Here is a 25,359-nt window from a genome sequence, read left to right as displayed (position 1 = left end):
ATAACTGCACATTATACATAACTTGGCAATAGCAAGATTGATAATTGTGATTCACTTAGTGAAGTTCTCCACAATATCAATCTGGGGCCATTCCAATGTGATCTTCTCGGAAATGGCAGGACATTAGGTACAATACTTCAAACTGATTGGGCAATGCGCAACTTGTGCACATACAGGACTGTCTCAGAAAATTTGAATATTGTGGTAAAGTCCATTATTTTCTGTAATGCAATTAAATAAGCAAAAATGCCATACATTCTGGAATCATTACAAATCAACTGAAATATTGCAAGCCTTTTATTGTTTTAATATTGCTGATTATGGCTTTTTTTTTTTACTTGGTCTGAGGAAACATTCTAATATTTTCAGATAAGATATTTGGCTGAAAATTTCATAATCAGCAATATTAAAACAATAAAAGGCTTGCAATATTTCAGTTGATTTGTAATGAATCCAGAATGTATGGTATTTTTGCTTATTTAATTGCATTACAGAAAATAATGGACTTTATCACAATATTCTAATTTTCTGAGACAGTCCTGTATACCAAACTTTTGTTTGTCACAGCAATGGATGAAAATATTGTTGTCATCATCGTCATATGTGGGGAAAAAAAACAAAAAAAAAACATGAACATCTATACCAGTTAAGCGCCTCTCGCTGTTCTTCATTCAACATGTAAACTGAATAATTTTGCATATCCCGCCCCCAAACACAATATCGTTTTGTGATTAGTTCGTACAAAGCGTGTACGGATTGGTGAAAATCAGCGGGCTCGGTACAAGATGGATTCTCAGGCGTTCATTGCTGCACTAACCCGCGAGAATTCAGCTTGCAGCACAAGCTTACATTATACAGGCTGTTAAGGAAACATTGAAATCATTTGAATATCATCTGTCGCTTCTATCTCGTCAATAACATCATGGGAATATTTTATGAATAACAACATGAAACAGTTTCACAAAGCTGCAGTTTGATTATTGAAGCTGGCCTCAGGCTAAAACCTTGTAAGTCCGAAATTGTCACTTTTCATGAGACCCCCAAAAACAGCACGTTTGTTCAACAATGAACATTGCATCATTAAAGAGAGCAAGACATTTTCAACACTTTACATTAGATTGGTCAATAATTTGCAAAAATCAAAGAAATGACAGCCATCCATCCATTTTCCTAACCGCCTACTCATAAGGGTGGCAGGGGTGCTGGAGCCTATCCCAGCCGGCTTTGGGCAGTAGGCGGGGTACACCCTGAACTGGTTGCCAGCCACTTGCAGAAAGAAATGGCAAATCATCAGCAATTTCAAACTGATGTATATTTGGTTCACCTCTCTCATAAAAGACAATTTGATACATTTTTCGATATATGAAATGTGATACAATATAAGGATTTAATAATTTTGAAATGTAACAATTCGATTTGACTTGTTAAGAGTTGAGATATGCATTTTAAGTCTTGCACATGTGTAACTTCTCTAAATGGAACGAAACAGAAAAGAAAAGCTGAGTGCAACCTTTGGCTTCAGTATCTAGTACTAGTATTGCCATTTTTCCTGCACATCAATGCATTTCAGTTGCGTGTGCTTCATATGGAGTTAAATTAGGGTCAAAAGTTTTGTACTTGGAAAAAAAAAACTTGAAACTGAAAATTGTTGTGTTGATCTTGTATTTCACAAAATATAAAAAGGTATTCAAAATAAAAATAAGCATATGAAAAGTTTTTTCAGGTCAAAATAAATTTTGATTCACTTCGGTCCTGCCTTTGAATTAATCATTTATTTTCATTTTTTGCTTCCATATATATTTTGAAATTTGAGGTCTTATTTTTTTTCAGTTGCATGTTTTTTTCTTTTCAGATTCAGATATTACTTTTTTTTGGGTTTCAACACATTTTTTCAGTTTCAAAACTTTTTTTTCACTTTCAAATCGTTTTTCACTTTCAGATCTATTTTTTCAGTTTCAAGTTTTTTTCATTTTCAGACTTTTGACCTAAATGTTACGTGGGGGAAAAAAACATGCAACTGATAATTTTATTTTGAATACCTTTTTATGTTTTTGGCCTTTGAAATCTACTAGATTATAGCTACACCTAATGTGTTTGCAAAGGTTAGGAATATGGAATAAAAACAGAATCAGTTTGAATAATTTCAGGCATTTTTTCCCATCCATCCATCCATCCATCCACCCATCCATCCTTTTTTTTTTTTTTTTTTTTAAAGAGCTCAGAATTGTTCATTCGGTAGTCTTACCGATTCAACGTCTTATCATCATTGCTCTTTTTCTTTATTTATTTTTTATTTTTTGTGTGTGTATGTGTGCGTGCGTTTGCGTGTGTGAGTTTGTGTGCGTGCGTGCGTGCGTGCGCGTGCGTGTGCGTGCAAATACGTATAAATTTATACTCATTAATTCACCTAAAACCTTGTAAATATCCCATTACCCTTCGCCTTAACCAGGTACTTCAGAATCTTGCCAGAGTCGTGAGGTTCAAATGGTCAGGAAACCAGAGAAAAGGTCAGAAAAAATAAAGAAAAAAGACAGATAAATCAAAGTGAAATCCAGCACCGACCAAACACTTCCTGCCTTCCCCATGGTTAAAAAATCAAAGTCTTACGCCAACCCCGGAAGCCTCTAAATTCCAACAAATTAGCGAGATCTCAAGAGACCAGAGGAAAAACTAAAGAGAGGAAGAAGGGAAGGATCGATAAGGCAGAGTGAGATCCATAGAAGCCAGTACATCCAATCCATCAAAGTGAAATCCAGCACCAACCAAACCCCTCCTGCATGGTTACAAAACCATGAAATAAGTTGCAAATTTGTCTGTTTGGTCATTTTAAATACATTTTCACAGTTTTGGGTCCAAAAGTCTGGTTCCGGAACTATAGACAAGTCTTTTTCCCATTTTAAAGTCGGTAAATACGTTTTGTTTGTGTATAAAAATAACTTATATATTTTTGATATTTTCTTTTTTGTTGTTGGAGAAAGCTTTATAATATCTTTAGCTAAGACAGGCAGTTGGAGCGTATCCTGAAGTGTTGGGATTTGTTTCTTAACCATATTTTTAACTTGCAGATAATGTAAGAAATTTCCGTTTTTTATTTCATATTTTTGGACCAAGTTTGTATACGATATAAACTTATTATCTGAGAAAAGATGATGAAGGTGTGTAATTCCTTTCTGCTCCCATAGGCTTAAATGGAACGACTGATTATTAAGTTGAAAGTCGGGGTTATGCCAAATGGGAGAGAGCCCACAGGGCGCCAATTGGGAGTTTGTAATTTCTAATGCCTTCCACCAGGCAGTCAGGGTGGCGGCTATCATTGGGTTTTTAAAACAATTATGTCGTCTTATTGATTTTGTAATAAAGAGTAAATCTGACAGTCTAAGATTATTACAATCCTTCTGCTCCAATTCCAACCAACAGTTAGTATCTCTGTTGGGTTGTGTCCATAGCACAAGATATTGTAGTTGATTAGCTAAATAATAGTACATAAAGTTTGGTGCCTCTAAACCTCCTTTAGATTTACTTTCCTGAAGAGTAGATAGACTAATTTTGGCTTTTTTTTTATTCCAATAGAATTTTATGATAGCAGAGTCCAGCGATTGGAACCAGTTAGACGTAGGTTTAAATGGAATCATTGAAAATAAATAATTAATCTTTGGTCAAACTTTCATTTTTATAGCAGCTATCCGTCCTATTAAAGAGATCGGAAGATTATTCCAGCGCTCCAGGTCACTACGGATGCTATCCACCCATCCATCCATCCAGCCAGCCATCCATCCATCCATCCATCCTGATCAAATTGCAGCTTCTTTATCTAATTGAAAACAATTGTCACACACTGGTTGTTTCCCACTTATATTTCGCGGGCTCCAATGAATGGATATAATGAAGTTTGACCGTTTGCCGTCCCATCTTCCCTCTCCTCCTCTCCCCTGAGGAAAACAAGGAATGCGAAGGCGGAGTGACTAATTTGTGGTTTCCCCCAACAATCTATCATCAGTTTACACTCAGCAAGGAGTCATTACGCCAAGAGTCAGAGCACCACCGCTCCCAACAGGCTATGCAGTCAGAAATAACCCCTCAATCACACTTAAATGGCAGCAGGGGTGCTCAGAAAACAACAGACAAGGCTCACAGCGAGGAGCTGCCAACCCTGCCCAGAGTGTGCAATAGACTGTCAATCTCTGTCCCCTTTTGCACTCCAATATCAAGTGTCCTTCAATTCCACAGCTCTGCGAATTCCATGTCCTGTTTGATTTTCACGCCGTCTCCGTTTCAGCTTCACTTTTAATCACATTTCAGAAGCTGTGTGGTCAAAACACACCATTGCTTTACATTGTAGCATATGACCAGAGAAAAACTGGCAGGTTCACAGCATTTTAATGTTTTTGAGTCATAAACATGACCCTCTGAATGCATGTAAATAAAGTATATGAATGAAATTTGAATGGCCATGCACTCATAAACTCTGTCTCTCAGATTTTAGCACTGGTGTGACCATTGACCAAATTTCAATTCAGAAAATTTGATCTCTGTTTATGTACAGTATAGCTTCTAACACACTAAGGGGCATATTCACTAAGAATGCGCTGCGTCCGGTAATAGCTCGAAATATTGCACCACAACTGCACCCGCAGTCTGCGCCCATTTACCCACCTATTCACTAAGGATATTGCTCTAATCATATACCGGCGGAAACACACTCACAAAACTGACAGCTTGGAGCAAATTTGCACCTGATTTACCACACATGGCAATGGATTTGCACAAAAACGTGGTTGTTATAGTAACAGTTGCGAGACAGATGACATGATCAGAAAGAGAGGTTGGACCGAGAGTTTGGCATTTATAGCGCCATTAAACTGTACAGAACAGAGAGGACGATGTCATTCATAAAGTACAAATTATTGGTGCGATCGTTTTTAAAAAAAATATATATTTTCAGAGGTTGGCGTGGGCGGCACGGTGGGGAGTGGTTAGCACGGCCGCCTCCCAGTTCTGAGGACTCCGGTTCGAGTCCAAGCTCCGGCCTTCCTGGGTGGAGTTTGCATGTTCTCTCCGTGCCCACGTGTGTCTTTTCTGGGTACTCCGGTCTCCTCCCACATTGCAAAGACATGCATGGCAGGTTAATTGAGCACTCTGAATTGTCCCGAGGTGTGCGGTTCGGTGTGGTTGTTCGTCTCTGTGTGCCCTGCAATTGGCTGGCAACCAGTCCAGGGTGTCCCCCGCTTACTGCCCAGAGCCAGCTGAGATAGGCGCCAGCACCCCCCGTGACCCTTGTGAGGAATAAGTGGTCAAGAAAATGGATGGATGGAGATTGGCGTGGGCGTACAGTATGCATCTGGCACGTAAAAATGATCGTAAAATGCCTCCCCGCCATTGCCAATTTGCCCGGGTTACATTATGTTTCCTAACCCAACATAGGAAATCTATCTCTCTCTCTCTCTCTCTCTCTCTCTCTCTCTCTCTCTCTCTCTCTCTCTCTCTCTCTCTATCTCTGCCGTGCATGTTGTGACACAAATGGCATGCACTGCTGTCGTGATCGAGGTTGCGGCAAGTTTATACATGCTTTCCATAAACGTTATTTGCGTCACGCAAACTACATGTGGCTATTTGCACTGGTGTTAGTGAATCCATCCATCCATCCATGTTCTTGCTTATTCCTCACACGGGTCGCGGGGGGTGCTGGCGCTTATCTCAGCTGGCTCTGGGCAGTAGGCGGGGGACACCCTGGACTGGTTGTCAGCCAATCGCAGGGCACACAGAGAGGAACAACCATCCACACTCACAAGCACACCTAGGGACAATTCGGAGCACCCAATTAACCTGCCGTGCATGTCTTTGGAATGTGGGAGGAAGGCGTTAGTGAATTAGACACTGTATATCAATGAGTCTCATTTGCATTGGGGTGGGCATATTTTGCGTCAGATGTATGCAAATTACCAAATTTACATACGCTCAAATAACACTGGCGCACCGTAGCGCAATCTGGTTTGCGGCGCACTTAGTGACGGATTTCGCCATCTGTGCGTGTTTAGCGAATTAGGTGCTATCAGATTGCTCCATTTTTACCAGTTAGCGTCGTGCAAAGGCGACGCAAACCTTTAGTGAATAGGCCTCAAAATTACTCAACAGAAAATCCATTTAGATTTTTGAAGTTATCCACTTTCTAAGTGTTTGCGCATTAGACTTTTTTGTTTTGTTTTGTTTACAATGAATTTCTGCAGCTTTACCTAGCCAGAGATCATCTTAGTTTTCTGTTAACAGAATACCAAATAAGTGAGTAGGATCGTGAATTAATGCACTTAACTGCTGACTCAACTTCAAGGACTCTAACAGCTTAGTCAGATAGCAAGCGCAGGCTCCTTGACAGAATAAGAAATTAAAATAGGCAAGAAAAAGAGGAGAGAAAGTGAAGGAGATGGACAGTGCACAGGACGGTCACTGCCATCATGTATTCAGCACATCTCTCTATATAACAGATGGCAAACACATTCAGTCATCATTTTTTTTTTTTTTTTTTTTTGGGGGGGGGACCTTCGGTTTACAATGTCACTACTATATGCATATGTATGATCATGATCTTCCTTTCATCCTCTCATCCTAGCCCAGAAGAGTTGCACAGATTATGGCATGGTAAATATTTTTTTCCTACAAGAAGAAACGGCGTGTTGAATTCTATGCACTACCTGCCACAACTTTCACATAACTGCTCAAGAACATACCACCTACAAAGTTTGTCTTTGTCTACAAAGATAATTGGCGTTTGCTAATCATGAGAGAAAGAGAGGCAGTCTTATGATGTCCATTAAGAGTGACATCAAAATAATTAATGCTCATCATTACCTTCGCTGCTTCATAAGGATTGAATGATAACGGCAATACCGTGATATTAAAATTGCCGCAATATCGTTGTCGTCGTATCACGATATTAAAAACAGAAAATCTGTTCAAAGGCAAGGTTGTATTCCATTTGTGCAGTTCCAGGACCTTGCGGTGGTTAATTTATTAGTGCAGTTTAATTTTAATTAGGCATGTTTTGGTCACCTACGTTTAAGACCCGCGCTAATGGCCAGCTGAAGGGGAATGTGACACGTCCTTCACAAAAGGCTCGATTCACAATGTGGGTGTGCATGAGCGTGTAAGGGCCTCGATATTCAGTGATATTAGTAATTGTAGATTGTTTATGTATGTCACTATGAGATTTAAAAAAAAAAAAATTGCATATTTTTATAAAATAGCTTTTTATATTGCCAATATCCCACAATATCATAATTATTGTATCGTGAGATTCATATCATGATAATTATTGTATTTTGAAGTTTGGATATTAAATCCCTACTGCTTCATACAGGAGCTTTTTCTGATGTTTTGTTCCTAAAGTCAAAATTCTAGACTAGGAAAAGGGGGGTTGGTTGGGCTGCTTGTCCGAATTGAATGTTGCGGTACATCCTTTGTGTCGAGGTTGTCGAAGATACATAATCAGAATACATAATTGGAATTCTGCTAACAGGTATATTTTAGGGCCTCCTTTCCCTAAACGCAGATCACGCACTGTGCGTACCCATGAGTGGCCCCATTTTGTGCAAGGACACGCGTCATCGAGTGAGCTTCGCACGTCACACACAAACACTCCGACATGCACTTGACATGCTGTCCAAAACTCCGTCCGTAAGTGAACATCATTGTTGAACGTACACTTCTAAACATATAGAGTGAAATATAGCGTGGCGTTATGACTATTCTTTGCGTATTCCCAGGGTAAGCATGAAAAATGCATGCAGGTGGGGAGGTAGGAAATGTCAATAGAGGAATCAAAGCAATCAGGAAGGTGCTGAAGGGGATATTGGTGTGATAAATCATGTTGTTCCTGACAGAGGTCACAGAGGTAAGAGGAGGAGGAAGAGGCGGCAAGTAGAAGAGTTTTGCGCATGTAAGGGCACAGCTTGCTTAATCATCCTCAAGGAATAGCTTGAAGATGGACTTTGTTACAGGTTCAATTCAGAGTGTGCGCATGTGCGTGTTCTTTTATTTGTATTAATGCTACTTTAGAGGTGGGCATTTCATCAGTCCTCATTGTCAGGTTTCGGTATGGGGTTGAGGACCCAAACGCATGCAGGGAAGCAGGGAGAAGAGTCAGGTATACTCAAAAAAGGTATTTATTTAAAAACAAAAAGGAAAACAAGGTATCAGGAATAAAGTTCAAAACAAGATTCAAGGTCGCAAACACCCAATGGGGACAAGACAAAACAAGGACATAACATAGACAAATAATCAAAAAGGACTGAAAGGAAGCAGGGAACTAAATACACATGCTACCGAAACAAGACATTTGGACAAGTATATGACACCATGGACCGGTATGACAAGCACAGGTGGAGGCAAAATAAAACTTAACGAGACAATGGCCATGTTATCAAAGAAACATTTTTCTCATTCCAATTGAAATCATCTTGATTGAAGATTTGTGGTCACCTGTTTACATGTGACGTGATCCATTTCGATCTGCCATTAACACGTTCCGCTGCGTTAATCTGATCAGACCGTAGCAGCCGTAAGACGGGCGAACATTGATTAAGAGGAGTTAATTCGTCATTTAGCACAGTAGTTGTGATAGTTTTAACACTTTTATTAAAGCATCATCTTGATAAAAACAAGTTGCAGGTACTTTCAAAAAGTTCTCCCCTCGCAGACGAGCTCAAGTCAATACGTCGCCATTTTAATGGCCGGAAAGGACGTATTTGTGTCAAAACAGAGCATGCGCATTCAGTCTCGCCATTCCGATTATCCTGTTTACATTACACTTGTTTGGATTGGCAAAAGGAATTACACACCCATGTTAATCCTTTTTCTGCGATTGGTTGGCAACCAGTCCAGGGTGTCCCCTGCCTACTGCCCAGAGCCAGCTGAGATAGGCGCCAGCAGCCCCCGCGACCCTTGTGAGGAATAAGCGGTCAAGAAAATGGATGGATGGATGTTAATCCTTTTTATTTCGACTGAGGTGTTTATATGGAGCATTTTCATTCCGTTTGGCCGTTCGGATTCATTCTAATTGGATTACATAAACGTGGCCATTAAACATGACAAGTAAAATCCAACCATATCATCAAAAAGCATCAAATGCGAAACATGATAGTCAGATGGAAGGTCCGTCAGTCTGTCACTGACAAATGCCTGTTTTGCTGACGAATGATGGGTCACCTCAATAAAACTGATGGACTAACCGAGTCAGTACCGACAGACTTATCAGTCTGTTACTGACCGACTTCTATTTTACTGACGAATGCAGGCAATAGTTTAGTGCTCAGTTAGTGTATTATACGTCAGGCACATTGCTGGACAGCTAAGGGGTCCTATGATAGAATCTATAGGAGTCTGTTTGGCCATTCACGGCAGTACTAGCGACATTTGTGAGAAAGGAAGAGACTAGGAACATAACAGACAATATCGGGCGAGCTGAGTGAATTATTCAATCTTGTCAATTGGAACTGAGTCACCATTAAAGCCGCAATATTACTCCTACTGTGATTGGTCACACTCTTTAACTTGAGTGGGTGTGTGGATCAGGTGCTCCAGCGAATCCCCCTAAATTTCCATACAGTCTTACCTCTCCACAGCGCATCCGTATGTTTTGTTTTTTACTATATTTGTCTGTGTGTGCTTTGTGCTACTCCCTGCGTGTGACTTAGCAGTATATTCTTGACGGTGATTGGCTGTCGTTGACGCAACAGTCCTACAATAGTGATGACAAACTGTAATTTAGCGATGACGAAAGCATGGTAAAAATAACTGATGATGATGGTGGTGACGGACCGGCAAAATTTACTGACGCGTCCACCTCTGCTACTTTCTCAAGAAATGTTGATAAATGCACTCACTCCTACAGCAACAGCACCGAAGGACATAACGCTCATCAAATAGCTGACATAGCGCCAGAGCACTAATGGATGATAATGATGTTTATTTTTCCAGTCATAATTTAGGGCAATATGCAATTTCAGTGGAAGAAAAGGCCTTTTTCTGCACCTTGACACACGATTGAGCACTAAGCTACCAACTGAAAAAAGCATTTGTCTGTTTCCCATACTGCCCTTTAGGACTGCAAACAGAAATAATAGTCAAATAATGTAATGTAAATATATGTCATCATAATAGGCAATGCCAACAGTTCGTGGTCCCAAGGTAGCCAGCCCCACCCGCACAGTCACACATGTGGATGTAAGTGGATAAGGGAGAGAGGAGGAAGTTGTCTGAGGCTCCATTAACCTTGTTTGTGCAGAAGCACCTCCACTATCCCAAACATATCCCACATTGCTTGAGGAACCTCAGGGGACCCTCCACTAATTAACCTTGAGGAGACACCTTCGGCAAAGGAGGCTGGGGCCAGAATAATAAGGAGGCCTTTGCCTGGCCATTAGCAGGGAGATAAACACATCCAACTCTCAAGTACCTTTTTGACAGAAAACCAGTATTTGTCTGTACCTGAACGCTATGAGGAGTACCGAAGCTTAATTCTTAGAGGCACCTGTTTTAACATTACGGAAACCTTAGTCACCAAATAATTGATTAAGCAAATCGACAGTTTGTGTTAAGTGGGTTGCTTGCAAACAATAAAGAATTCAAAATTTGGTTTCCCCTCAAGCTAATATAATGTAAATATCAAATGTACATTAATTCATACAGGCCTTGGTCATTTACTTGCTGGTCTTGCTTTCAGTCAAAGTAACAGCATGGTTAAGATGAGTTCAGGAGACTCACCCACTCATTGTGCATAATTAATTCTTCAAAAAGCTTTCTTTGGTGGAAAACAAGCAGATTAATTCTGATTTATTTATGTATTTATTTATTTATCTATTTATTTTTTTCCATGGAGAATAAAGTACCCTTCATAACATCTACAGCAGTCATCTCGTGGGTGTTTTATTGTCAAAGTCTACACTTAAGAAAATCCTTAATGGATGTAAATAAGAAGGTTGACGACGTCATACAAAACCGCAGCAATATTCAAGAACAAGGCAGAATAGATTCTCTTGGAAAACATTTTCAAAAAAGAATCTTTTGTCCAAGATGTCAAAAGCACATTGACATTTAGCCTCCACTTGAGTAGCTAACTGGTATGTTCTAAAAACAGCTCAGCAGTGATGAGATATTGTGATTTCCTTTGAATGTTGGACAAGTAATCATTTGAAAATGCAAACACTTGCAGAGGTTTATGGAAATAAAGTGTTGTTTGATTATTGATATCATTAACATGATCAGTGTCTTCACATAGATGGATCTTAACAACAATAATAGATAATTCAAGGTCATTTATCGAAACACACTAAAAAGCCAAACTGCCAACAGTCGCGAATAACACACTTAAGCCTGAGGCAGAAGTGAAGCTAGATGGTTTATGGTGTGGGAAGATTTTGGATGATTGTTTTTTTCTTTTTTAATATGCATTATTCTCGATACATTACATTATCTGATAATGTGCAACTAGAGAACTGCATGTAGTGGACTCCATCGGGTGCGCTCATTTTAATTAGAGATGGTGGAATACCAATATCGGGCAATACCCGGCCTTATTTGACGGTATCGGTTCTCACGATGGAGGCCAATACCAGTATCGACACTTTGCAGCAGAAGGCCAAGAAGAGTCACATGGTCTGTTATTCCTGTGTGTATTGACTGCGTGACCAGACTGATGGTGATGTACAACATTTTACTGTAGTGTAGACAAATTTAAATTTGTCTCTAGGAACCACATGTTACCTCACTTCATACCTTGAAAACCAGATGGACAAGCATGGTTGCATGAAAGCAAGAGAAAGTTAACATCTTTAATAAGATATAATTGTGATTACTTGTCATTCTGGGATTCGTTCCAGCGGGGGAAAAAATGAAATGCCTAAAATGATGAATGAAGATCCACCTCCTTGTTGCAATATGCCACCACATGGTGTTCTTTTTTTTCTTTGTATTCCTTCTCTCTCCAGTGTGTTTTACTTTATCTGCAAAAAAAAACCTGCACAAGGTTTGTGTGGTTGACACATCCCTACCTTGCTCCACTTCACTGAATTTTGCAGCAAAGTGGATGGATGTTTTGAACTTCTACCCAAGAGAAAATCCACAGAAATGTGAAAACTCCCTGACAGCACTTTGAGATTTTGCATCGAAAGGACACGATGCACTTCAGTATCTTTTCCATCTCCCTCTGTGACATTTTGTATTAAATCCCTTCCCATAGGGAAACAGATGTCAGATCTGAAAGGTAGCTGGCAGTTAGTCACATTTCAGCCGAAGGATTTAGGAAGTGGTCAAGGAAAAAGTTGTAAGTTTAACACCTCTGACCCACTCATTGATCTCTGTGTATTATATTGTGTAATGCTGCATTGTGTGTTCGCAGGCAACTGATGTCGGGTCGACTTTTTCAGAGTGAGGCGACAGCATGGCACGTGCTCAGACACCTTCTGGGCTTCATGCATAATGCTCTTTGTGTTTCCTGGGAAGGATGGACGAGTGACAAGGAGGACTGAGTTCCTTCCAGAATCTTAAATGGTTTACGCTCACTTTCTTCCTCTTCTTGCTTTGCTCTATCTCCCACTCACTGCTAACAGAGAACATCATTGATGTGGTTACTTGATTTGCATGGCATGAGAACAAAGCAATCACATTTATTTAGCATGCTCGGTTCACTCCTCTGATTTTTTTTTCTATTTATCTTCCTTTTCATCCAATATGTTCCTATACTGCAACACACACAAACACACATCTTTTTAGTTATATTGCAAGAATGTCTGGCCTGTATCATGTGTAACATCAGAAGTGAGACTCAAGTCAATTTTATCAATCAATCAACTTTATTTATGTAGCACCTTTCATACATTTAAAATGCAACTCAAAGTGCTGGACATCCATAATACAATAAAATAAAAGAAAGAAAAAGCCCCCCCATCCCCATGATCGTACCCACTGACACACCCAAAACCCAACAAACACATGAAAACCACAACATGGCGGGGCACAGAAGTACCCTGTAAGGAAAGGCACAGATAATGTTGTAAGAATATGCGTGCATTTCACAAGTAAGTGTGATTGATTTGTTGATAATGGCACTGAGTCTATTCTGGTGACAAGATAGGAACTAATTTGCTCAGTCTAATCTGAAATAATATGGAAATAATATGGTGGTAACCATTTTTCTTTTAACAAATATGAACTGAATTTATTGCAGCGTCCATGATTCGTTTACCGGTGTCGGTTTTGTAGGTTTGTTTATTTCCCACGACCTTGGCGCTTCTTTCATCACAGCCGCATATCGCGCCCCCAAACACACTGTTGATTTGTGATTGGTCCGAAACACCATTTTTATGTGTATTAATTGTTTGTAATATTCAAAAACACCATGGGAGCGATGTCATCTGAAGGTGTTTTTCTATAGGCTGCTGCTCGATGATGTCACTTCCGTGTGACACATTTTCAATCGTCCTTATTCCGGTTAATATCAAAATAAATCTACCGGTACTTAAAATCACATTTAAAATCATCCCCAAAGGCTCATGCATTAAATTAATTACCAAAGATGAAAATGAAAGACATTTTTGCTATTATTATAGTTAGTTTTAGTTAGTTTTGAATACATTAAATGTAGTTTCAGTTAGTTTTTTGTTTTTTGTTTTTTTTAAGCATTTTAGTTTTTATTGTATTCCGTTAATGAAACTGTTTTTAGAATATTAGTTTTAGTTTTTTCGTTAGTTTAGTTAGTTGGTCTGAACAGGGTCAATTTGGACACTTGCTAAAAACATTCTGGACAGTCAGCTCAAAAAATCAGATTTGAGGAGGAATCCGGTTGGAGTCAGATATGCCTGCAGTATGAACGCATTCTAAAAAAGTTAGGCCGGCCCAATAAATTGTTGTTTTCCGGCTTATTCATTTGACCAACCAAAACTATGGTCCGATTCCTTTTTGACCCAATTTGGGGTTTTGGGGAGTTTAGTGAGCTGTTGTGTTGACAGCTCGCAGCAGACTGTAAGGTTACTCTCTAGACAACTTCCATTCAAATGTTGTACAGTGGATGTCATATTGAATACATCACGTTCATCTGTTGGGTTGCATGTTGAAAACTGCAGTCAAACCTAATGTGGCCTAACCTAACCTTAATACAGATAACGTATTAGTAGTGGACATACTGTATATATACTCACTTGTGTGCTTTTTGTGTACATTTTTATCAAAGCTCTCAAATATTCAGGTCTGCCACTATATGTACAATATGCTCTAAACAAGGCAGCACAGGAAGAGAGATTAGTGAAACATAAATCAGAGAAGCAAAAGAGGAATGGGCCTCTGGCGTAATGCAGTAGTGATTATGAACTCAAATGTACACTCTTTTCAAAAGAAATGTGAAATATGATCTTGCTCCAGGAGAATTGGCAGACAGTCATAAGAACATTATGAACAAGGGGCGCCCTGGAAGACTAGGACATGGAGACCCAATGGGTTTACTTTTGGACCAATATGGTGTCAAGCTCAGATTTATTGTGTATTTTATTCATATACCCGCGGGAGACAAGATAAGAGAATGATTCTTTATAGTCATAGTCATTAGCATTTCAGGATATGCACTGATTCTATTTTAATTAAGAAAGCTGTTTTTCAACTTTTGAACTCAGCACACATGCTAATTTGGTCCATATCATTTTGGACAATTCCATCCTTTTAAATTTGTGGCAAGGTCCATAAAGGCATGTTTTTACAGTGGAAGAAATCCCCTGGCCTTTCACTGATCCCTAACTTCAACCTTAACAAACTCCTTCGGGGAGAACTAGGATACAAATTTTGAACCAGGCACAGTTCTCCAAAACCAATAACCTTTCAACTCACTCACTTGTCCATTAACTGGATAAATGGACAATATTTCCCATGCATAGTCAGGAGTGCCCGTATGCCCGTGCCAAAATAAGCTATAAATAAACAGGTCAAAAATTATTCAAGTCAAAATTTTCTATAAATAGCACAAAATGTTTGCATCAAGTCCTGAGTAACCGCTAAATTTCGAATGTCATTTACGTGGTTGTCGGTGCGCCCTCCAGTGGACAAAAGCTGCTGTTTGTGTTCTGTCCTCACAGGCCAGGTTCTTGCACACGGGCCTTATGTTCGAAACCCCTGACGGACAGTATCGGTACGAACTGTACACTAATTCGGCAATTTTGTCCATGATGTATGAATCCATGTAAGTAAAATTGAAATATGATATCGACATCACTCAATCACCCAAAATGCATTTTTCTTGCACAAACCATAACACTCAAGAATGGCTATTTGTCAAGCAGCCTTTTATTTGAAATACACTCACTAGTAACATACTGTAGTCACTTGGAATACATATTGATCAAGGAATTTGGTGCAGAAAGGGGAAAAAATACACTAAGTAAGTGTCTCAAAAGTCATCATGTTTCTTTTAAAGTATGTCAAAATGCCTGCAATTGGCTGGCAACCAGTCCAGGGTGTCCCCGCCTACTGCCCAGAGCCAGCTGAGATAGGCGCCAGCACCCCCCGCGACCCTTGTGAGGAATAAGCGGTCAAGAAAATGGATGGATAGATATGTCAAAATGCACAGCTTCGGATTTCATTAATGAAAACTAGTTTATGGGATTGTAGCCCAGACTTTATACCCCATGATGAATGTGGAATTCTCTATCAAATGCCTCAAATCAGCCCCCTGCTGTACCGCCTCGAGCATTATATGCGAATAGTTCAAAGATCTTGCTGGTGGGCTTTCACATCAGCAGGTGATATCAGCCATGAACTCACATGTCAGCTCCTGATGTTACGCTCTCATGTTTCGTATTAAGATGCAAGACGAGGCAATTGTGTTGTGCAAACATGGCTTGAAATGAATAGTGGAATATAATGCTTTGTTGAAGGAGCGCTGACAAAAAGGTTTTGAAATCCAAAAGGTACAATTCGTTCTTATCTTTTGCCCGCCTGCATTTAATCGAATCTGTGATCTATATAAGTTGACCCTTTGTAGTAAAATACTTTGTCTGATTTGTCACCATTCAGAGATTTTCTAAGCGAAGCACACAATTTCTATTTCGTCCGTGACACAGGGCGAGATGGATGTTGATGTGCGCTCCAATAATCTCATCAGACACGCTGTTCCACCTCAGCTCCTGCTTTTCACTCCCCTTTAGCATTGCTATGATTAGGCCTCGGAATTGGATTTTGTGCAGTTCGATCATTTTTATGTTAGGTTGTGTTTGTGTGCCTAATGTACTCACTTCTCTCCCTTCTCATTTCTCTACGCATTCCATTTCAAACAAAAATATCTGTTGTCACTCGAAAGAAGTTACATACTGTATCTTTGTTTGGGGTATGCTCACCATATTTTTTGCATTGATTAGAGGATTTGTAGCTACTAAGTAGTTAATTACTTGTTCTTGAGACAACTACCGGTATATATATATGTATGCATTACATTTGTAATATTTTACACTTATCTGGCCACCAGTTCAGGATAGACTGACAGACTATTGGATAACATTTTACAGTTATAGGTTCATAAATCTGTGCATCTGCAAATCTATGGCAAACTCCATTCACTTTTAAATATAATTTAGAAGATGCAGAAGAATGGGGTGAGCAAGGTCACTGACTAAACTAGCATAATGTGCAGCGAAACTGGCCTCGAGACAACCACATTGCTTGTAGTGCACGCGTGCATACACTCAAATATTGTTGTTCTATCTACACATTCCTATATACCATTCCTTCACATGTGACATGTGACCTCGGAGAACATAGGCTATGTGTTTTGTTTTTGTTTTTCTAACCAGAATGAAGTGTAATTGCACATCCACTCCATTAGGTGGTAATGGCGCTCACATTTTCAGCATTTCTGCAGATGATGATGATGATGATGAAGCTTTATTACAGACTCGAAGTCCAAACACACACAGACCAATAAAAAATAAAGCAGAAATACATACATATCAATATACACTAAGAAGCATTATATAAAAGACAACAGTACCAATGTTTCCAGAACTGGGGCTGATATCGTATAGCACTTCGACAGATATTTGACAAATGTACATTAATTTCATTGTTCGAATCTATTAACCGACAGACAAATTTAAACATCAAATTTCTCAATGTTGCCTGCAGTGTGTTAACTCTTTCAGTTACAAACATTTCACTTGCACTAGACCATCGAGGTCTATTTAGTAATACTCTCAGTGCATCATTATAAGCTATCTTAATTTTTTGTAAACTAGTTTGGGTATAATTTAGCCACAAATGGGCCGTATACAGAGGAGTACAGTATGCTCTGAACAGCGACAGCTTCACCTCCTTAGTGCATGCATAAAACTTACGTCTAAGCATATTTGCCTGTACATATAAAACCCGGCGCTGCCTACAAATATCTTCGTCATCAGACATTTTGTCTTTAAATAAATGGCCAAGATACCTGACTTTATCACAGAGTAAAAGATCATTATTCAGAAGCCTGAAAGTTGGAAAATTAAGAATTTTATCCTCCTTTGTTCGACAAATCATTACTACACTCTTAGTAGCATTATATTTTATATCATGATATACCCCATACTCTGAACATTTATTTAGCATCTGTTGGAGACCTGCACTGCTTGGAGTAAAAATCACCAAATCATCTGCATACATAATATGATTTACTAATAAATTTCCAATCATACAACCAGTTTTGCAGGCCCCCAACTGTTTGGAGAGGTCATCCATATATACATTAAATAGTAGTGGGGAAAGAATTCCCCCTTGCCTCACCCCATTACTAACACCAAATGGGGCCGAGACGCTACTCCCCCATTTTACTTGCATAGTTTGATGGCCATACCAGTATACCAGGATCCTCAGCAAGTATTTAGGCACACCTCTTCGATCTAGTTTTTCAAATAAATTTCTATGATTAATTCGATCAAATGCTTTAGAAGCATCTACAAAGCTCATAAGGACAGAGGAATTATTACTTTTATACTGGTTGATCAGAGTTGTATGCGCAACAATTTTATAGACAAATGATTCTATTTATAGTTGTGGCGGATAGTTTGGCGCAAAATAGTTTCTTCCTTTAGGGTGGAAGTGGAACAACAAAAAAAAAGAGAGAGAAAGAGAGAGAGAAGCACTGCTGTACTCAGTCACAGGATCTCTGTGGAACCAACAAGTAGCTTACAAACATAAATCATTCCTTTTGTGAAGCAAGTCTTATGCGATATCTTTCCTGTTCTGAATCAATTTCTTTTCTACAAGAGTTGCCTTAATAACTGTATTTTTTTTCATATTTATAGTGTATTGTACTTTATGTTGATAACAATTAGCTGAGGATATACTAGGAGTGTAATTTTCATGACATGAAGGAAGGTGGAGTTCAACTCTATCCAGACCTGTTTTGTTTCCAACACTTAAATGCATGATTTGATAATATTACTCTCAAACCATTTATAAATAATTGATGTTTTCTTTGCTGCTCCAAATCTGTCTCTTATACATGTCCTCGCAGCCCTGTGTCAGCCATTGTTCAGTGGTTGGAGAAAGTGTCTTCCTCCTCACATTTCCCGCCCATGACAGCGCCTCTCAGGGGAGGGACTCATTCCAGCTTGTTGGAGACTGAGCACAGGCCAGAATACACTTCCCACACAGTCTGAAGCAGACTATGCACAAGGGCCACAGAGACTACTAGCTGACCTTTATTCGACCTTGTTTGGACTAAGTTGCTCTCAGCAGGCGGCAGCTGGGTGCCGATGCTGGAGACGGAAATACTCGGTGAGTGGTGCGACACCACGATGACAGCCCCATAGCATCTGGCAGTTAACTCTGGGCAGCTCTGATGCCGGCAGTGACACACACATCCCTTCAGGCTGGATGAATGATATTATATCACAGGTTCACACACAGGTGGCACTCTGTTGTGCATACATAAAGCATTAAAACACAGTAGTTGCATAAGAACCAAGCTGTGAGCAATGTGACGCCCTGAAATTATTGCAATTACAAGTCATTAACACAGACAGGCATTCAAAGGTTTAGCGAGCAAACTTTTGGTGAATTTTAAACAGCACAAATATTATACCTCCATCTATATTATTTTATAGAAATAGGCATCATTTTGTCCTTGCTGACCTTAAATCTAAGTGTCACTGGAAAATCAAAATACAATTTATGACTGTGTAAAGAAAGCATCGGACAAAAATAATCTGACTCACAACATGCTTTGTTCTTTACCTTTCCTTTTTTAAGTACACAAATACTTGGTGAAATTAGTATTAGTGTTAACGATTAAAAAACAATAAATTGCATTGCGGTAAAATCAAAATATATGTAAGCTGATTTTAACTCTTTTCCCACATAAGAACAACAGTTTGTTTCTGGTTCGGTTTGCGACGTGTGGGCGTTCGCAACCCGGACCCGAAATAAACTGATGTGCAAAATCACGTCCCGCCTCTTCCGTGGCATATACCTCATTTCATTTGTTTGAGCTAAATTGTAAATAATTTTTGAGTTTTTAAAAATGTTTTTTTCAGCAAATTATATGATGGTTTAATTTTTTTTTTCTTTTTCTATTTTTATTACATTTCGACGCTGATTTTTTGCAAGGGGAGTGTACCTTTCTCCAAGCCATCACTTTTGGACTCATACTTCAAAACAAAAATGAGGAAATTAATGTCTATTAATGTTATTTTATGTATGGCAAAATTCTTCATTCACAAAAAAAAAAGTTTCAAAAATCTCAACCCATTTCTCAAAATTTTGTAAACGAATTTGGTATGTATATTAAATCTTTACAATTGATTAAAAGACCTAAAGTACAAATTATATATAATATTTTGAAGAATTTACCTCTTGTGTTGAGTTGAATATTCTGATTTCAATTGTGTAATGTCATTTGTTTTATTTATGTGTGCATTCTGGTTGATTCTCTGTTAATTTTCTTTTTGTAGACTACTGTTCTCTTGGCAATTATTGTCGATTTGTATTGAAAATGTTTGACTGTTGCCATGTTTGTATGTTTTACTGCAAATAATATATATATATATATATATGTACATACATATATTAATAAAATAAAAAAAATAAAAAAAAACTTTCTCCAAGCACCGCCCTTGTGTGTCAGTTGACCTGGAAACGAGCACGTGACCGTGACGTCTGGCACTCGCATTTCCGTATCAACATGGCGGCATCCATGGCAGCCCAGGCTGCAACGAGAGGACTCCGGGCAGCCACGTCAAAGCACCTGCTTCTTAACAAACCGAAGGTACTGTCTTCTCCTTCATCGTCAGAATGCAGGGCTGCGCTCTCATGTCAGATTCGATGAATGTCTGCTCGATGGTATGCTCAGTTGATACTCTGTTAGCATGTTAGCGCGTCTAAGAACGAGAGGCATACAAGATAAAGTTGACAGCAGTCATTTGTTGACATTACATCACGATTTTGTTGCCCTGTAATAATTGTAACTTGGCGTTCGGTCACTCCAGTTGCACAATGAACAAATGTGAGAAAGAATGACAGGTCATAATAAATGACAATTGCATCATTCGGATTATCATCTGACACTCCATAAAAGATCGCAGGCACATCGTTAATCACATTCAGTGACCTTGTCATATTATTGTGATGAATTGAGCAGAACCGTTTGTCTTAAAGCTTGAAGCAGAGAACAGCCTCAAGCCCCCAATGAGCACCAACTTTACAGATAAGACCAGTGTAAAGGTCAAACTTTGTACTTTGACCAATTGTTGACTGATGTTCGTACTTTGAACAACACGTTTGTCCTGATTATATCTGTAGTCTGTATATGGCAACTAGTTAACTATCACATTGTTTACATTGAATGTATAAAGTGAAGAAACAATGCAACAAAAATTCCCCTAACAGTTATATGTGACAAGAATTACAATACACTAAGTGACAAAGTGCTAGACATACAGCATGAAAAACATGTTTGAAATAGTACTTTAACCCCTCAAACATACTTCAATACTATTCAGGACATTAAAATTTATTGCAATACAGTACACTTAAACTTTTGAAAACACTTTTTAGATGCTTTGCAAACGTATTAGAATAACAAACAAACAGACATATAAATGTAAAAAATGAAATATAATGAAAATGTATCTGCACGAACACACGGCGTGCACTGGTCAGTTCTGCAAGGTCTAATCGGCAGTTTCTGCATACTAAAGAGTAAATTGTTAAATTAGCATTCTTGCTCACAAGTGCACAACCCTTCCATCTCACCTTGGCAGTGACGCAGATGAACTGGCAGCACCTGCGGCACAGCCAGCTATTTATACTTGCTGCATGCAAGAGGGGGGCGCTGTTGCGCCATTATGTGAAACCAACTGGAATCACTCCAGTAGGTAACAACGTTACACCAATACAAACCTTATCTAAAGGTATCGGTACTCGTGACGGTGGCCGATACAAGTATCGACCACTCTCTCTTCGCTGTTTTGTGATCAGGAACTACAAATTGGAAGAATGGAAAATTGCGATTAATTTCACGCAGTTTTAAGGAAAAATCTATGTTGGGGAATATAGGTCTTTAAAATTACCTCTTACCCGTCATTGTTTTTTGGGGGAATTTTATGTACGAGTGGTACCAGTATTGGTATCGGTGGCTACTCAAGAGTTCAGTACTCATACTAGTATCGGTCTGAATAAAAGTGGTATTGAACCCTAATTAAACAGCGTCAAACCTATTGTTTGGACACTTCTTTGGCCACATTAAGGTTCTTTGCCAGGAAAACGGTAATGTTTTAGGGCTTCAACTAATTATTTATTATTATTATTATTATTATTATTTTTAATTTCCATCACTTTATTATAAAAACAGGACATTATTTCAAATCAATAGTGCAGAGAAAAAAATAATTATGATTCAGTTACTGGTTTGGTCCATAACATGTCGAAAAATAAGTGAAAATGTTCATCATTGTTTTCCAAAGTATAATCAAATGGTTTGTTTTATCAAATAACTCAACTCAACTCAACTTTATTTATAAAGCGCTTTAAGAACAGGCATTGCTGCATACCAAGTGCTGTACATAAACATAAATATCGGCTGTGCAGTAAAGAATAAGGTAACAAAATAAGATCAAAGCAAACATTTTTGAAGTGTGAATACAAGTTTTTTTTTTTTTTTTTTTTTTAACAATATATTTTACATCAGTAAATTAATAAGAAGTAGCCGAGTGAATAAAGAGATAAATGCATAAATAAGTAGACTAAACATCAAACTCACACCACAAAACACCAAGAACAAGTCTCATGGTGCGCCAAAAGCCAAAGAATACAGATGTGTTTTTAGACGTATTTTAAAAGAGGATAAAGAGGGGGGAAATGACAGTCTGCTATCATGAAGGGCAACAGAAATCAGAGAATATTTACCTTTGGGAAGCTGAAATTCAGATGATTTGGACAATTTTTAGTTTTTAAAAAAAAAGTATCAAACCGATTAATCAATTATCAAAAATTATTATTGATTAATTTGAAAACAGGGCGGCACGGTGTTGACTGGTTAGCACGTCCGCCTTCCAGTTCTGAGGACTCGGGTTCAAGTCCAGGCTGCGGCCTTCCTGGGTAGAGTTTGCATGTTCTCCCCATGCCCGCGTGGGTCTTCTCCGGGTACTCCGGTCTCCTCCCACATTCCAAAGACATGCATGGCAGGTTAATTGGGCGCTCCCAATTGTCCCTAGGTGTGCTTGTGTGTGTGGATGGGTGTTCGTCTCTGTGTGCCCTGCGATTGGCTGGCAACCAGTTCAGGGTGTACCCCGCCTACTGCCCAAAGCCAGCTGAGGCTTCAGCCCCCCCCCCCCCGCGACCCTTGTGAGAAATAAGCTGTCAAGAAAATGGATGGATGGATAATTTGAAAACACACATTTTGGTGCCAAGAAAATTTCAACAGTTTTCGAGTATTTTGATGTAACTGAAACCAAACATTTCTTTTCTTCTTCCAAACTTTTTTTTTTTTATTTCAGATATGTGCTTAGAATATGTAAGTTAAATAGTAAGTCAGTTACCCAGAAACCATTAAAATATCTTACGCACTTGAGAAAAAAAAATGTTTGCCAGTGTAATTCCATCTCTAATTTCTTTGAACATAAGTAGATAATGGCCAGCGGCATGGTAAATTACTGGTTAGCACTGTTCAGAGGTTGCGGTGTCGATCCAGGTTCCAGCTTTCCTCTGTGGAATCTGACCAACGAAAATAACGTAATATAACTTTCAACGCAAATGATCTTTCAAACCTGATAAAAGGATATTAAATATGATAAAAAAAAAACAACATTTAATGATAAAAGCAGTTGGCGAGTGGGGATGATGCTGTTGACAAAGTGCCAGTGCACCTGCTTGTCACCACTGTTTATATAAATAGAAAGTGTTTAGCAGTAATGATGCTCACATTGGTTTGATGTTACTGACATTTATAGTCATGTTCCGTTGGGGACATTTTTTTTTAATTCCATCATAGTTCTGTTACTTTATCGTTTCATTTTTCGTGTTATCAGACTGTCAAATGTTGATACCGTTGCGGTCTTGACATTGGATGAACAGCCCGAGTGCTACATGTATGCCCAGAATGAGAAAGTGGCATATGGTCGGGATGGAGCCAGGCAGGCAGCTGGCTCACTGTCTCGCGAGACACTCTCTCGACAGTAATTATCGTCAACGGCACTCTGGGGACAACCTGACTCCCTCCTGTTACCTAACTGCTGCTGTACTTAATACCACACAAGAATGCAGCACAACGACCCGCCCCAACACTTCTTCACTGAACAAACGCGTGTATGCACACAAATGTGCTCTGGCTGACATAATATCTGGATGGCTGCATTTACCCTCCACATCTAAAGTGCCCAATTACAATTTAATGCTTATAGCAATTTTTTTGCGTGTCTATTAACATGTATGTCTCAAGTAAGTTCTATAGAACACATACAGTAAAACAATTTATGCATCCAAATCTGCGGACTCAAATTGTTAAAAATTTCCTTGCGGCAAGAAAACCTACTAAAACATTAGGCGAACGTAGAGAACGTTTAGTGACCTTGGACAAACCCTGCCGAGAAATTCACATTTGCTACCTTTGGAAATGTTCACCCCTCAGTGGTATGCGGGCTTTAAACCCCTCTATCACAATTTAAGCATGATTTATTATGTCTTAACTTCTGGGAGGTTAGATTAGAGTAGGCTCAGGCAGGTAATCAGCTACCAAAGGTAAAAACTACTGCAAAGCTCTTCCAAAGTTCTGATGCGACAGCAATTCACACTCGCACTTTATTTCCAGGAGTATTGCAAAGGCACTGCATTTTTTTTTTTTTTTTTCCGGTAAAAGGACTAAAACCTCTCTCGCAATTCAAATTAAACTGAGAATAAAGTAACACCTCATCTATGAAAGAATTTAGCTTTTAGCAGACTTGCAGCAAGAGTCTTGACATTCAAAGAGTGATCACAAAATGTCACTGTAATATCCTGTAGCAGGGATGGGTACTTTGGTCTCAGGGGTGCTTATGTTTTAAAGATGAAAACTATAGTCCTGTATGTACAGTGTAGGCTTGAATGTCATCCTTGTATTCATCCGCTTGTCTGTTTTCTATACAGTTTGCTCTGTTCACGGTCACTGGAAATCTGGAGTCTATTCAAGCTAAATAAATAAATAGGGATGTGCAAGAATCAGTAAGTGTTAAAGCAGTGAACGATTCTAGTTTCGAATCTTTCCGTCCGGGGTTTTACTGTGTGAGTTTGTGTTATATTATTAGGTTGACTGAAACAGAAAAAGTTCTCTCGAGTGTGAATGTACCCATAAATGGTTGTTTGTCCATGTACTCCCTGTGATTGACTGCTGTGTTGAGGATTGTGGTAAATTTGGCTATGTTCGTGCTGCAGGTCAGTTCAGATTTTTTTCCCTATATGCATGTCTGATTATAAATCGAATATGTATCAGATATGACTGCAGTCTGGATACTTGGTTTGGCTCGTCCAACATGTGTGTCAACAAAAGATAGCAGACATCCCAGTTGTTCTAAAAAACAGCTAGGTGCAAAAAGCAATGGTGGTTGGAGGAGCACAAAACAGTCAATGGTGAAAAGGTGATGCTTATGAACAGGTATGAGGTGTATATGGGTAACACTGCAGCTGTAATGTCTAATTTCGCAGAGCCGATCCATAGAGAATTAAGACATTACAGCCAATCACAAAATGTGCATAAATTGAATATAGGCCGATCCAAGATAGCCGATCAGATTCGTGTAAAGTCCAATGAAAACACTAAATTATATATGATTTATCATTCACTGCCCAATCTTACTTTAAATTCATAAAAATACAAGAAATTTG

The 25,359-nt window shown here is 38.9% G+C and overlaps 1 protein-coding gene across 1 annotated transcript in view; it reads left to right on the top strand.

The window, feature by feature from the left end:
- Positions 1-20,136: 20,136 nt before the first annotated feature.
- The window catches only part of suclg2 (succinate-CoA ligase GDP-forming subunit beta), a 72,892-nt gene continuing 67,669 nt past the window's right edge, over positions 20,137-25,359 (top strand). Inside the window, exon 1 of the mRNA XM_077530593.1 lies at positions 20,137-20,272. Within this exon, the coding sequence (XP_077386719.1) occupies positions 20,189-20,272 (84 nt within the window). The 5' untranslated portion in view covers positions 20,137-20,188. The remainder of the gene's footprint in view (positions 20,273-25,359) is intronic.

Source organism: Festucalex cinctus, chromosome 8 (assembly GCF_051991245.1).
Source record: "Festucalex cinctus isolate MCC-2025b chromosome 8, RoL_Fcin_1.0, whole genome shotgun sequence".
In the NCBI taxonomy this organism is placed as follows: domain Eukaryota; kingdom Metazoa; phylum Chordata; class Actinopteri; order Syngnathiformes; family Syngnathidae; genus Festucalex; species Festucalex cinctus.
Note: the sequence above shows the minus strand (reverse complement) of the source record. Positions and strands in the feature narration are given on the sequence as shown.